General features: G+C 40.1%; 2 protein-coding genes across 3 annotated transcripts; one reads left to right on the plus strand and one right to left on the minus strand.

Moving 5' to 3' along the window:
• Positions 1-1,306: 1,306 nt before the first annotated feature.
• rtf2 (replication termination factor 2) lies at positions 1,307-14,958 on the minus strand. Its single transcript, XM_086149796.1, has 9 exons — positions 14,806-14,958; positions 14,116-14,210; positions 13,924-14,017; positions 13,597-13,736; positions 12,753-12,831; positions 4,202-4,312; positions 3,971-4,025; positions 3,242-3,316; positions 1,307-2,354 (listed from the first exon to the last, which is right to left on the minus strand). The coding sequence occupies exons 1-9, from the start codon at positions 14,872-14,874 to the stop codon at positions 2,167-2,169; spliced, it is 906 nt and encodes a 301-aa protein (XP_086005922.1). The 5' UTR covers positions 14,875-14,958; the 3' UTR covers positions 1,307-2,166.
• gcnt7 (glucosaminyl (N-acetyl) transferase family member 7) lies at positions 6,987-13,564 on the plus strand. 2 transcript variants are annotated; one of them, XM_086149793.1, is made up of 5 exons: positions 6,987-7,200; positions 7,890-8,145; positions 8,487-9,228; positions 9,589-9,684; positions 11,034-13,564. In XM_086149793.1, exons 2-5 carry the CDS (start codon positions 7,918-7,920, stop codon positions 11,273-11,275), a joined length of 1,308 nt encoding a protein of 435 aa, XP_086005919.1. In that variant the 5' UTR covers positions 6,987-7,200; positions 7,890-7,917; the 3' UTR covers positions 11,276-13,564. The 2 variants fall into 2 exon arrangements, with proteins under 2 accessions (XP_086005919.1, XP_086005921.1); XM_086149795.1 differs by having other exon boundaries at positions 9,592-9,684.
• Positions 14,959-15,496: the final 538 nt, after the last annotated feature.

Genomic DNA, 15,496 nt, shown 5'->3' on the forward strand with positions numbered 1-15,496 from the left:
GCTCTCGTTATCTGATCTCCTAAATAGCTGGACTTAAACTAATGAACAGATCAAAGTGTCGACGCTATACGGTTAAGAATGTGTTACCTGTCTTTCGCTGACACCTGCTATGCAACGAAAAAAAGGGAGACGAAAAAGAGACATTTAAAAATAGTGCACATATTAAAACACGAATGTGCATTTTAATATATATTTAAAAGCAGGAAAAAGCATTATTATAATTATTAACTCCGTATCAGGCCTCCTTTAGATGTAACTCCGATTCCCCCGGATATTTCCCGCAACTCGGTCGTGGCGTTTTATCAGTCTAATCCATCAAACTAATTCATTTGGTTTTATAATTGGTTATTTCACTTTAGGGGAGAAAAGACGATCAGAAAGGTGACAACTACTAAAACGAAGGGAAGGTTAATTCATTAAGAATCTTGTCAAACGAAGTCTTCCGCATTTGTGGCGCATTGATATTTTGCGGTTCATTTGTAAGTATTTCAAATCGTGTACTCGATTTCAAGTGAAAAAAAAAAAGTTTCATTTTCGAAGCCAGACGTATCATTTATTATAGTAAATGCATATAAGTAGGGTGCGCTGTTCTTCGACCCCTCCCGCTCCGTGATATAAGGACGCAATGAGAGGCCCTCTGCTGCCCCCTTGTGGCCGCACCGCCACATTACCGCAAACGGTAAATTCAAAAAGTAAGTGTATTGAGTCATGAATGTTGGGGTTTATGTTGTTTGTTTTCTGTGTGATTTTGGAATTGCTGAGAATTTTGTGGGTGTGGTTTGGGGTGCAAGGAATTCTATTTTTTTTTTTTTTTTTTTACCTGGAATAGGCGGGAACAGAGGTTTTGCTGGCTTGTGTGGCGTGGCTGTGGCCAACAACAGCTATTGCTTATTAAACTGACATTTTATCGCCAACCGGGTGTTTTCATGACTAAAAACGCTACAATACATTAGAAACGGAGCGTGTCCCTCCGTCTGAATAAACGTCAAAATATGAATATCATGTTGAAAAAGAAAACACGTGTCTAAAGAGTATTGTCTCACTCGGGTTCAACTCCCTTCCTTGATAGCTTTGCTGTCTGTGATAAAAGTGGGGACGGCTTTCCCCACCAGAAGTACTGGTTTGTCCTGTCTGTCAGTTCCCAGAATGTCACGATGATCTGCATTAATTTGACAGGAACTCTGCAGAAGGGGTTGGTATGAAAGTGAGGGGTTTTGAGGTTTTCTGTTTCCTCTTCCTCTCGACTCCTTCTTTTATGTTTTACTGGTAAAGCCCATGCCTGCCACCTGCAACAAACACAGTGAGGAAATGAATTTATTTGTAATTAATTTATTTTGATGTTTGTTCATTACATGATATGCAAAGGAAAAACAAGAAATGAAAGTATGTCCAATCACTAACACATTTACTGCTTCCGCTAAACCTCCAGAGTGAAGGGTGTGGAAAAAAGGACTGTTTTTCAACAACAAACATCACTTCCTGTTACAAAGTAGGAACTGACACATACCTTCCTTAGCAATTCAACGCAATCGCACATTGTGTGAGTAATAAAAAAAGAAAAACTATCAAGGCTTGTAAAAGGAAGCGCCAAACTGATTTTCCTACTACATTAGTTACTTCTGATTTTATCATATATTGTATGAATATTTCAGCCATTAATCCAACCTGCTGAGGTGTAATTATACTGTTCCATCCATTCATATCAAGACTAACTCAGGTCTCTTTGTGACCATCGGGTCAGATTTTCGGACATCTCCAGCACTAAAATTTGAAAAACACTTGATGCGGAGACGCTGGAGTCAAAAGGATGTTAATATATCAGTTTGAAAATATAAACAAACAAGCAAAAGAGAAATCAAATGCGTCAATTCTCAAGAGTGCTTGACACAGAGATGCAGGTGAGTGCATGAGGGAGGGGAAGGAACAGCTCAGGGAGCCATTAAACTCTTGACAACATGTAAACACTGAGCCAACAGGGGAGGAATGAGAGGGAGAGGGAGCGGGAGGGGAGGGCGGTAACACAGGTGTTTCTTATGAGCAACCAGATGGGTGTCTGTGTGTTTGAATTTGGTCAGAACTAGATTTGCCGGTGTGGTGGTGTGGGGGATGGGAGGGGCAGGGTCTGTAGCAGGTCATCAGTTCTGGAGCAGTCTTGGGGGACGGGGGCTAGAAGTGGTACGGGGTGTGGGTGACCCAATTGGATGTCTGGTCTTTGGTGCGCTTCGCGGAGCTGTGGGTGGTGAAGAGGGACTTGAAGGCCTCTGATTTCTCCATCATGTCCTGGATGGACCGCTTCGTGCCGGGAGCCGACGCAAGCTTGGGGCCTTTGGAGGAACCCGAAGGGCCGGCCATGTCTGAGGGCGCAGGTGAAAAACAGATGAGGAACTAAGGCAGCGATGTGAAAACTACACTAGCTGTACTTTTCTAACAAAACAGAGAAAGGGACAAATAGTATTTATAATTTTTTCTTTAAAGGCCTTGTGTGTAATATAACTACACTAAAAAGTCAAGACAGAGAAGGAAAGAACACACAGCTGGGGCTGTAATAATACCACATTGTAAATAATACCTAAATGTACAAATGAAATGCACTAAAAATGAGGTGTAAATACCATGTTAGATGACATATCAATGACCTGATTTAAAGTGAATTGCTGAAGAGGAAGATCACGTTCTTGTTTGTAAGGCTCACACGTGGCACGTGTGAGCGTTAATTTAAACAAGCGCCAAACTGCACCAGGAAGCCCCGCAGAGTGAGGAGATATTGTGCATGTTGGTCAAAAATGTAAAAACCAGGATCACATTTAATTTTTTTTTCTTTTGATTTGGGGGGAAGAGGTGAAGAGGTCCAAGAAAGAAGTGTAGAATTATCATTATTATTATTAGTAGTAGTAGTAGTAGTACTTTATTATCATTTATTTTTTTAACTGTAGAGTAATAAGAGTTTTCTTTAAACCACGGTTCACTTCCATGGAACACATGAATTTCATGTGAAGAAAATGCACACCTGCACTTGATAAGATTTACCGATTTCAGCAAAGTTTCACCTAACTTTTAGGTGGGTGACCACCGGTGTCAAAACCTTTATCATTCAGTGGTTTTTGAACGGAGACGAGATGAGGCGCAGTGACAAACCGCACTGGTCAAAAGGAAGCAGCTTTAAAGGAACTGAAGCAAAAATTCTAGGCTGAGGCAGACTCTTTTGTCTACGTTTTTGTGAAGGGGAAGCTTGTTGGTCTACCTGGCTGTCCGTTTTCTCCACTGCTTTTCAGAGAGCCATTCACTGCACTGTCAACCTCTGGAGCCGGCATGTCTCCTGTAGGGAGGAGGTGAGGATTCACGTAAATTGTGTGACGTGTTCACTATTCGGAATATGAAATTTCAGAAACCTGTGGTACAGCAAAAAAATCTGCTCTAAAAAATTACAGGGATTCAATTATACATCCCAGATAATACTGGTTATATGCGGTACAAATGTATGTTTTTATATTTATTACATAAATCATTTTTATGGTAAAATAAACATTTTCTCTGGAGGTGACCATATGAGTAGTGGGAGGGTCATAAAGCTTTAAAATATTTATGAATAATAAATAAAAATATGGTCGCTATTTTGGCGTATTTTCATTTACCCTCTGAAGCATGACCCCTGTGATAAACAAGGGAAAACTCTAAGTTTCTTTCCTGCTTCCTTCTTGGAGAAAAACGTCACCACAGATTAAAGTGTAAATTTGGGTGCTACAATGTTCAACTTCAACCACAAGGCTGCACGTTTACAGGAAATTTACTGGTGTTGAGTTCTTGAGAATCGGAAATAATCCGAGCGGTTACTTCAAACTTTAGACCACTGAATAGATACATTTCAACACTTATTTCGGTCACGCAAATGCACATTATGTGCCTTTTTTATAAGCAATGTATTTTAAACATCTTCCACGGGGGGAATCTAACGATTGGGCTCGACACAAACCTTTTGACTCTGAAGGCGAGGATCTGGACTCAGCACCTTTGCCCTTTTTTGATTTCTAGAGGGGGGAAGTCAAAAGTGTAAATATGACAAAAGAAGCAGCACAAGAGTCCTTTACTGTGATCTGACCTCGGATTTGAAAATGTTCTGGCACAAGTATTTCTCTGGTGGCATCGGTCAAAATGAAAGCACAGGATCAATCTGTTATCGTCAGTGTAAATCAGTTACACTTGCCTTGGATTTGGTTTTGGCATGTCTCTCTTCCATCTTGGCCCTAAGACTCTCCACTTCCTCTTTGGTGCCGTTAAGTACCACGATATCCTCATCCCGAAAGGGATCCCCGCACTAGGGAACACACACACACGCACACACACACACACACACACACACACACACACACACACACACACACACACACGCACGCGCGCGCACACACACACACACACACAAGATATAAAGGGATTCAAATATAAACAAAAAATACAAAAAAAAAAACAAATAAAGATTATTATTCTGAAAATGTCAGGGGTGTTGATGGTTATCCAAACAATAAGCTGAGAGCAAAGTGTCATCAGAAACATTCGACTACATTCGAAACATTCGAAACATGGATTATGTGCATTTTTATTTTTCCTGTAGACCTAATCATCACCGCGCAGCAAAATTCAGATTGATGTCTTTATTATTTGAATCGTTTTGTTCCTAAATGTGGAGTATTTTGAGGAAGTCTGATGTCTTTCTTATGAATTTTGAAGTTCCCGTGTTCTTCACCAAACAATGCAGTTAGTGTGGATGTGGCCAGATGATCTCAGAAGAGCACTGTGTCAACTTTGATGAAGGGTTTAAGATCTCCCCGGCTCCTCAACATCAACATCGTTGAGTGGCACAGCACATGAGCCGCTGCTTTAACTTGCAAAGCAGATTTGCTTAACCAGCCAAATTCGCTGAGTAGAATGCAAAGTGTAACACATGCTGAAGTCCTTTTTTTTCACATTTTGAAAAAGTAAATTATCAAAAGAATATGTACTGTTCATGAAGACATGACCTATATTCTTCGACAGATGAACATAATTCACTTCCTGTAAGTTTTTTTCACATTTTTGTAGAGTAGCATTGCCAAAAGCAACTTAAAAAAAAAAAAATGAAGCTTTGGTTGGTGGTAGGAAGCAAAGTTTCTGACACGCATCGTCAGCACATCTAGTCGCGGGACAAACCGTGTATTTGTAGGTGTGTGTGCTAACTGAGGACCTTGGGTTATCAATTGATGTGGAAGGTATATAAAGAGAGAGAGAGCAAGACAGACAGACAGACTTGGATGAAAACCAACTTGGCCTTGATAGCATTATGCACAATTGCTGTACACTGTAAGCAAAATGTTCTTTGTTTTTCAAGTTCAGTTGTAGAACTACTTCCCGACCCTCTTAAAATTGTCACACCACTCCAGCTTCTTCACTGGCTCACTACATCCTCTTTACTTCTACTACGCCCCTATACAGACAAACTTTAGAGCCCTTGTGAAACTATGGGTTTCTTTCTCTTTTTGAGGTTTTCTTTCTGCTTCAAAAATAAGAAGCAGCAAAAGTTGGGAAAATGCCATTGCTAAAGCAGCATATATGGATACAAAATGGAAAAAAGTATACGAAAGATATAAACTAGGATACAAAATATAAAAAAATTGAAAGTATAAAAGAAAAAAAATGAAAGAAAATGCCTTGTGCAGGGTTATAGAATAGCAGGTGTACAGTATAAAAAAAGATGTGTGTAATAAAGAATAAAAACGTAATAGGCAAAGTGTCCTGGAGTACGTATAAATTTTGTATAACTATAAATGTTGAAGGGGTCGAAGGGGTAGATGAGGAAGCAAGGTTTTTGCAAAAAAATATTTTTGTGATGCCTGAGAGCAGCATCAACACCGTGCTACATTCAAAGACACCGCTGTGCTGTGCAATCTGACAGAACATGGCATGAAGAACCAAGGGTAGCGTTCCTTCTAGCCATTGGAGCTGCTTAATTGCAGCAATCATCAGAGGTGGCGAATGGGCTTTGGTGGGTTTAATGGGTGGGGGTGCGGAGTGTCACTGAAAGTGTGATAGTGATGACAATGAGTTTTGAGTAGTTACTATGGCTGCAGCATTAACATTTGATCAGTCGTGAGCTGTTGAATTATTAACAGTGCGCAGGATGCATAAAGCTTAAAGTTGGAGGGACAGCGTTCAACCTCATGACTGAACAGACATTGTGAATTTTGACACGATTAAGAAATATTACTCACGATCCACACTGTTTCATTTTCATTAAAGAGGAAGAACACACCCGTCATCAAATACAAATATGAACGCTTTTTGAGTAACCAGCAGGGGACACATTCTGCAGCCTGCAGAGCAAGCAGAGTGGGCGTGAACTCCAGCCCCTGTGCTCTGTTCAACACAAGAGGGATAATCTCAGAAGCTGACCAAGCGGCAAACAAACTGCGGGTGCTGCTCTGAAGTCAGCCGGCTCTTGCTGCTGTCATCGCCACCGGTAACACAGGCCGCCAACAAGCTGGGAATTCTGTCGTCAAGTCAGAGAGCGGCTCAACTGGAAGAGTCGCTTCCCGCTGTGATCCGGCAGGTTGACGGGTGGAAAAAAAATGTAGGTGATCATGACAGAGATAAAGGCCTCTGTGGAGAGACGCGATGAATAATGCGATATGGGCGCCTCTGATCGAGCAGGAGAAAAGCCCGCTGGACGAAGCCAGGAAAGAAGGAGGGAAAAAGGTAAATAATTGGGAGAGAGGAGACAAGTGACTAGAAAATTGCACGAGGGGGGCGCATTTAGGGACAGATTGTGTGACTAAGTCTGTGTGTATGTTCCAGAGGTGTGGGTGGGTGTTAACTGCTGGTAACCAGGCAGGGATGATGCTGCTGCTCTCATGGGGAAGTGATGGGAGTGACTTAATCAGGAGTGAGTACAGTCACAGATGAGCAACAGACACGCAAACATTCTGCCTCTCTTTGATACGATGTCGAGCCGAGCGGAGACCACAGCCACCGAATCCTGACCGCTTTATCTTCAAACCTATAAAATCTCTCCTGTTTGCTGGTGTTGCCTTGCGATGTAAATGACCCACGCCTACCTGCAGACTCTAGACGGACCGATATCATGCACGCAACAGTTGTCGTCAGGACAACAATTATCAGAGGACCTGTGTTGCTCTACTTCCCTTCCGGCAGAAATACAGGCTGGCCTCAAAGGTAATTTTCATACACATTGCGATATACCTTTCCTTTTTGAGGCTCTGACAAATTCAGCTCTGAAAAATGCCAGAGGTTGCTGATTTTTTTTTTTCTTTTTTAGTTGGTGAATTAGGGAATATTTGCATACAACCGCTGCTAGAATCAGAGGTGGGACGATGCACCATGCTGCAACATATTGTCTATTGTGAATAAGACACCGAACGACACGAGGCTGAAAAATAAGCGATGAGAACAAGTCGGTTATATTGTTACTGCTTGAACGGAAGGGAAACGCTGCTGACTGTAGATTTCACCAGTGATTGCACCGGTTTGCACAGGGTGTTTTTGGAGAGACAAAAAAAGGTAGATTTTTATCTTTTATAATGAAACTTAGTACACGCAATATACAAAAAAAGCATCTCAGCTTTTTGGAGAAATTACGTTCTCTTGAAATATGCACAGTGTGTATCAAACCGTGAGCCTGAGCTGATTTTCCCCTCACATCCTCGATATATGCAGATATATGGCTAATATAATGCTCTGCTCTGTACCATTGAAATGAAATTACTAAATAGGAGCCAGTAAAAGTTTTCGGTTCACGCCTGGCTCCAATTAGTGCTAACCCATTTATTTAACCTTATTCCATATCCCTTGTGAGTTTTTGCACCATTCTGCAATTTGTGAACTCAAGGGTATTTTCATTACAGGAGTTTCATCTGTGACATTGTGGTCTGAATGAAGAGGAGCATGGCTATTATGCACCAGCTTGAAGGTGCAAAATGCAGCTTTCTGTTGTGCCTTGGTATGAGCGTCATGGTCTTTGCCGTTATTTATTTGAGGACCGGCTTGTCGACAGAGCCCAGGGCCCTTGAACTGCCATCTTGCAGACACTTCTTTTCTGAATGTAAAGCTTTTCTCCAGAGCACTGATGAAGGAGCAAAATGGTACCAACATGAATGTAAGGTATGATCCATTTAAAGTGTGCTAATTTGATTTGTTTGCCTCCAGCAGCACAGCCCAGCCCATCCCATCCGCTGCACTTAAACCACTAGTGCCACTGGCAAGCCTGTTTCAAAATCTCTGATACGGCAAATCTATTCTTACTTACTTAAAAGTACTGATGGTGTTCTATATTTCTGTTAATATGAACAACTTTGATTTATTACACTTGTCATAGCAGCATATTGAAAAGTCAAACGCATGTACAGTCTGCAAGACGAGGTTTTTCAGAAGACAAATCTAATACTAACATTTTGTTTTTCACAGGAAAGCGACATTTACAATCTTTCTATTGTGGTCCATAGGTGGATAGCTTCATTGCGGATATCCATCAGCCATGCTCCAAAATAATTGAAGATCTACACTTCATCACAAAACCCTTGAGCCGTGAAGAGGAGGAGTACCCTTTGGCCTTCATTGTGACTGTTCATAAAGAGTTGGAAACTTTCATGCGCTTACTACGGGCAATTTACATGCCGCAAAATGTCTACTGTATTCATGTGGATGCAAAGGCTCCGCCTGAGTACCAAGCAACCATACGGAAGCTGGTCAGCTGCTTTCAAAATACGTTCCTCTCCAGCCACTCCGAGACTGTGACCTATGCTGGGTTTTCCCGTCTGCAGGCGGATTTGAATTGCATGAAGGACCTAGCAGAGTCCAAGATAGGCTGGAGAAAGGTTGTGAACCTGTGTGGACAGGATTTCCCTGTCAAGAGCAACCTAGAACTGGTGCAGTACCTGCAAACCAAAGAGTGGCGGGACAGAAATATGACCCCTGGAGTCAAGCAGCCAGCGTCGATGAGACATAGGACTGAGCTCCAGCATAAGGAGATTGTGAGTTCTCATGTTGCCAAAAAAGGGTGGGGACTAAAGAAAGGTCCTCCTCCACACAACCTTCAAATATATTTTGGAACAGCATACTATGCCCTAACAAGGGCCTTTGTCAATTTTGTCCTGAAAAGCCCAGTGGCCCAAGATCTCCTGGACTGGTCCAAAGACACATACAGTCCAGATGAGCATTACTGGGTGACACTCAACCACATTGCGGGTAAACAGCTCTGTCTTAAAATATGTAATAATTAAATATTATTTGTGTCAACCTAAATCTCGTGTAAAGAAAAGAAGATGTGAGACACCTTGAGGGCAAACCAGTTCATCTAGTAAATTAAACTGCACAAACTATCACAAGCTTCCTCATTGGCTGAAATTTGTTTACAATTAGCATTACCTAAATGACTCTAACACCAGAGCACCTTTGAAAAAAAGGACATGAGCGGGAGTGCAGCTCTACATGTCAACCTGACAAATTAGATTAAATTACTTAGAATTACTGTCATATATTGTAACTGCCAATAATGCAATTATGTGACATAATAATGTGTTTTATTTTCTGCGTGTGTGTTTGAAGAAGCTCCAGGCAGCCATGTAGATGGAGGCTGGGAAGGAGACATCCGGGCGATAAAGTGGAGGGATCAAGAGGGAAAAGTACACAATGGCTGCAAAGGTACAATGTTATGGGTCACCTCCGGATTATTTACTCAGCCCGAGACAAGAGATTATGTTATCGTTTTAAAGCAGAGCAATGGTTAAAACAGTATGTACTAACATCTTTAATTTGGGGAAAATCATAATTATTCTCCAAGAGATTTGCTTGTCCAGCGTAACTTGATTTAAGATTTGCTCATACCTTCTTGTGTGAGTTACCGTTTTTTTTTTGAGTCAAAAAGCAAGTATTTTTAGCTGTGTGAAAAATTCAGATTCGAGTTGCACATCGCAGTACTCCTCTCAAATGTGATCTAAAATGACATCGTGAATCTTGCTCGAATTGTTCAGGGGTCTGGGTCTCTAGCTGCATCCCCTCTCCTGTGCGTTTCATGGAAACATTCTTGGGAATGGGTGACTGTAAATATGTTTTGTCCTTAAACAATATTATACTCTGCCGTGGGATAAAAATACTCTAGGTGTTTTGAGAGGTACATATATCCAGTTAATACAAAATCACATGCTAATATAACAGCACCATTTAGGTCAGAAGTTAGGGAATCACAAATTATCACATAGTAGTAGCTTCCCGAAATGAAAACACCAAAAAAAAAAAAGCTGGTTGCAGCTTTATGTACTAAATCACCGAACAGGCTGGTAAATAGAAAATTTAACATGATAGTTTTATGTGTGTGCACTTCTGTGTGCGTGTGTGTGTGTGTGTGTGGTTGTAAAATCAATTTTTTTTTTTCCTCTTGCTCAGAACTCTACTTTGCCCATCTAATTTAATTACATTTTTTTCCAAGTTTGATGCAGGGCAGAGAGATGTCTTCTCTCTAGCAGACAAACAACAGCCTAGAAGCGCAACAGGAATACATTGTGTAAAATGAAGGGGGGTATTGTAGTGTCATTAAGAGAAGTGCTGTCCCTCTAGGAGGAAATTCACTAGACATCATTTGTTATTTTGTGGGTTTTTTGGTTGTTTTTTTCTGTGTTTCATTGTCTGTTTAACCATTGTTACAGGGCCACTGCAAAAGGTACATCTACATGATCTGGAAATATGATACAAGTTAGATTTTTTTTGTTATTTTTTAACTATCAGTTGGAGGGTGTTTACAGAGGAGATTACAAGGAAAGTCAAGATGTACTCTACATAAAATGAAAGGAGGGCTGATAGGAATTATTAGATTGTGTGTCCTCTAAGAGTTGGGCTGTGTGTTATTTTGACTGTTACAGTTTACACACAAAAGGCAGATTTTCTTATCAAACATCTAACCTTTTCTGTGCAAATCACTTGTTTGGCACTATATGATTGAGGAAGGATTAAGCCTTAAAGCCAGTATATCACATAAGTTGCCTGATGTTTTCCAGGGCACTATGTGCGAGACATCTGCATCTATGGACTGGAGGATCTGCCATGGATCATCAACAAGAACAGCATGTTTGCCAATAAGTTTGAGAGTAATGCTTTTCCCACCGTGTTGGACTGTCTTGAGCAGTGGCACAGAAACAAGGTGCTGAGCAAGGCAACAGTTCCTGTAGAGCCATCATGGCTGCTGTTCACCAAACCCAAGTCAAATGACAGGAACTCCAACAACAGTGCCGGCACATGAAAAATAGCTGTGTGTGTCCAGAACAGAAGCTGGGGGGTGCAGCACATGCAGTCCAGATTGTTGGCAATGGTTCTGCACGCTGCTTGCCAACAAGAAAGAGCATCAATACTACCCATGATGAATGTAATGACAGATGTATGTATATGCTTTATTACTGAGATTAATGTTTGTTTTTAATTACAACCAAACTTGAATATGACCCCCTTTCATTTAAAGTGTTGCTGTCACAAGTAGACAAAGGGTAAAGCAGCTTTTCAGTTAATAATAATAAGCTTGTAAAAACCAAATTAATGAGATAATTAGAATTACTGGGGAAAAACCTTCAGCACAAAGTACAAAAAATTATAGTAATAGTGAAATATAAGAATATGTATTGTTATTAACTAGGTGGATTTAGGTAGCATCCATTCTAAATGACTAATAATCATCAACCACTAGGTGTTTCTCCTTTTGACATAGTCTTTACTGCCCCCATCCCAAAAGTTAACACAGCAGTAAATGTGACATATGTCTATTTTTTATTATTCTTTTGTAATATTGAAAAAGAAATATCTTCCTTTCAATCTAGTTCAAAAATGATTACTGATATTCTGTCAAATGTGTCACTGTTTTTCTGCAATCAATGTCAAAAGTATTTTGCAGGGCAGGTCTACCTGAGACACAAAGCTCTTTTCTGAAATTTAGAGCAAAAGACTTCAGAGGTCTAGCATATTCCAGAGGCGTGGCCTGGAAAAAAAAGCCAAATTTCAGAATAAGGAACACCAGATGTTTAGTGCCTTAGTGAGACCATGGCGGAGGTTGATAACTGAATGGGGGAAGGGCCTCATTTAATGGTCATGTTTGTTTCTGTAACATCAGAAGACCAAACTCTGATAGGTGCCTGTCACACAACCTTGTCTTAACCAAATAATTTTGCAGTAGTTTGGACACCTTGGTTATATAACACAGATAATTCATAGATCAAGATTTGACTAAAGGGGTAGTGAAAGAAAAATAATTGAAGTTGAGGGGTTTCTTATCAAAATGATCAAACCATTCCTGATTGACTTTGAAAGACTCTTCCAATGCCTCGTCTGTTTGTGACATTCCTGCCGTCTGCTGCCTCATCCCCCCATTAATGTGCCCTGCCTTCCCAGTGATGATGTACTCCGTCACGGTATTTCACCAACAACTTCTTCACAACATGCACACCTTGCACATGTTTTTTGATGATTTTTGCTGGGCTACCAAGGAAGCGGGCAGCAGGCCTGCCTGTTTTTAAACACGGCTTGACAGACAGCAGCGGCCACATTGGTGTAAAATACTCATCCCGCTTGCTGGTAACTCTGTTCTCACCTCATAACACAATGCAAAAAAAAAAACTGACTGACTGAGAGACACATCGTATCTCAGAAAACTCATAAGTTTATACATTTGCTAGTCAAGGTTCCATTGTATACTTATATGTGGAATGAAGAAATTATAAAATGCTGCTCACCTTGTGACAGATTTCTGTCTTTACCTCCTTCAGGGCCCGGTCAGAGAAGACACAACCACAGGTCTGTAGGTAACAGAACCTGAAAATCAAAACACCACGGGTATTATTTTTCAGCAGATAATTTGTGATTTCGGCCAGAACAATTACCACCTGTACATGATGTCTAATACCACATTGACACCCAGAGGATGAGTCATTGTGTCATAAGGAAAAGCCACAAGCTGTACAGCCTCTTCTTGAGTTCTTCTGCTGCAGATAAAGGTCCAGTAAATTCTATACTGCAACAATCCAGAGCGTTCACTCACTGCCCACAATTTCCGTGGCCATAATTAACTATGAATAATACATTATGATGCAGCATTTCAACCAACTCCAGAGAAATTGCAGTCATTTAAGTTTTCATTTGTAATCCTGGATATATTGAAAAATGCCACAATTTCTCTTTGACCAATGTTTCTGCAGCAAAATTAAATATTATACATGAACTGACCTCTAACAATGTCCTACAGGTACAAATAACAAATCTAATTTAATCAAAAGACAACTTGCAATGTAAATATTTGGTGAATAAAGTTGACCTTTAAAACTAATATGTGTACCAGTTTATCATCCTAAGATTAATAACCTGCAGGTTATCATCATGTATCGGGGAAGAAGTAGACTTAAAGTTATAGTTTTTCCTTTGTTATTCTTGACCATGTAAACCGCATTTATTTGTTTTATGGGACTCTATGTGTAAAAATCTGTGCATCATTTGTCCTTTTGTTTTAATTTAAAATATTTTCTACATGTTGTCTTATTCTATGCATGTTTGAAATAAACAAGTCAATCAACTGGATGTTACCTGTGCTTGCCATTCATCTCCAATCCAACAACCGGACATATGAACATGCCGCAGTGGATGTCCTCGTATCTGTCTCCTTTAGCATTCCTTCTTTCGCCTTCCCATTCAGGGTTGTCTGTCAAGTTCAGTTCCTTTATGTCCTGCAGTGAAAGCACATGAATAAAAGTGTACAAAAACCCATATTGAACCAAGACAAGATTCACCAACTTCCAAAAAACAATTTCGATACAACTTGCATTTGCTCAACACTTGTTGTGAATTACTGACAAAAAAACTCTCAAATAATTAGAAAAGTAAAGTATGATGTTAGTATGAACAAAAGCATACCTTAATCCCACGGATGTGTGCGACAGCCTCAGCATTAGGTCTCTCAGCTGACTTATCCAGAAGATATTCAATAACTGCATCTTTATTGAAAAGTCTACAATACAACATAAATCAGGCTTCAGTGACAGGCTCTGTGACAATAGAGCTTATCAATAGAGCTTATCAATAAACACGGTGCAATAGATCCCTTACCTGCCCAATTCGCAGGACACAATGGGGCGACGAAGTTTCTCCTGGCTTAGAGCACAGTACTTCCATTTTGCAGCCAATTCTGCATTTTTGTCAACCTAGATGTGACAACAAGACTTAATACAAGGTCTTGAGGAATACACATATCTTATAATTCTAAATGGATGATGTACTAGTTGACTCTTGATACGTGTTATTCTTTATTATTTGGTAAAACCATGCCTCGCTTAATTGAAAAAAATACCGCTGTGAGATTTAAGTGGTAAAATGAGCAACTGTGACGTTACCTTAGCCTTTACATAAAAGCCAAATATACATCGATGGGATCATGTCATGTTTCATTAAAAGACAATGCAGTTTAGTAACGTTAGTTTAAAGTCGTGTTGCGTTGCTGAAGTTGCGGCGTCCTACAGATATTCTTAATTAACGTTGCCTGTCGTGCTAACTGATGTAGTTAAATTGTTTTTCAGGCCTTCCATAAGAGAAACGAGTGGACATGAAATAGATAAAAGTATTAAGTACATTTTGATTCATTCTTACTGAATCAAAATTAAGACAAGTGTGCCTTGGTTTTCTCGTGACAAGTAGTTTTGCTTACAGTAACATAGCAGTATTGGTTAGCTAGCGGCTACGGCGAAGCGTTTGTCTTCAAACGCTTGAGTATAAAATGAGGAATACATAAGTTAGCCTCACCTGCTCGACTTTTTTGGGGCCCTTCACCAATTCGTGTCGCTTAGGAATAGTTCCGCCATCACATCCCATTTTAAAAGAAAACTTGTAGAGTTATACTATTAGAGCTCGCTAACTACGGACACCGTTACAGACAGGAAGTCCCCAGGTTGTAAACAAACAACAAGAGATCCGGAAATCTCGCGCGATGTGCAATTACTCTGTATGCTACCCTCCGGTGGCCAAAATATTACTGCACCCAATGCAGTGGTTGATACAACTATCGTCACTTTATTTCATGCTTTCACCATCAATGTTTTCTTGCAGATTTGTCACAATGTATTTATATTTTTAACACTCAGACGTTCAACCTAAAATTAGATATATGAATATCGTTTCCTGGGATGATTACAAACTGACATAAAACATTATTCATCCAAATAATCATCATGACAAGTATAATATACAAGATATATAACTTCAAAATCAATTTCATTTTCACATATTCTTAATAGTGCTTAGCCTGACATCCATCTGTACTAAACACAAGGCAACTATATACAAACACCACTACATGAATATGTGAGTGAAATCCAAAACCATGGGAAAAAAAAGAAAATCTCTCTACATCCAACAGAATGCAGTGTTTACACACATACACACGCCACCCAAATATAAACACACAATGTCTCCACAGGAGTTACCTCTTTGGCTT

Source organism: Fistularia commersonii, chromosome 7 (genome assembly GCF_037954325.1).
Source record: "Fistularia commersonii isolate RoL2024-O1a breed Wild chromosome 7, RoL_Fcom_v1.0, whole genome shotgun sequence".
Classification (NCBI taxonomy): Eukaryota; Metazoa; Chordata; class Actinopteri; order Syngnathiformes; family Fistulariidae; genus Fistularia; species Fistularia commersonii.

What these genes read in the sequence shown, in the direction of transcription:
- rtf2 (XM_086149796.1), bottom strand. Translation starts at nt 14,874, where the DNA reads ATGGGATGTGATGGCGGAACTATTCCTAAGCGACACGAATTGGTGAAG. An exon ending in GTGTCCTGCGAATTGGGCAG is followed by an intron (nt 14,018 to 14,115) that starts GTAAGGGATCTA and finishes GTTGTATTGTAG; the next exon opens with ACTTTTCAATAAAGATGCAG. An exon ending in GAGATGAATGGCAAGCACAG is followed by an intron (nt 12,832 to 13,596) that starts GTAACATCCAGT and finishes TTTGATTTTCAG; the next exon opens with GTTCTGTTACCTACAGACCT.
- gcnt7 (XM_086149793.1), top strand. Translation starts at nt 7,918, where the DNA reads ATGAAGAGGAGCATGGCTATTATGCACCAGCTTGAAGGTGCAAAATGC. An exon ending in GGTACCAACATGAATGTAAG is followed by an intron (nt 8,146 to 8,486) that starts GTATGATCCATT and finishes TGTGGTCCATAG; the next exon opens with GTGGATAGCTTCATTGCGGA. An exon ending in AGTACACAATGGCTGCAAAG is followed by an intron (nt 9,685 to 11,033) that starts GTACAATGTTAT and finishes GATGTTTTCCAG; the next exon opens with GGCACTATGTGCGAGACATC.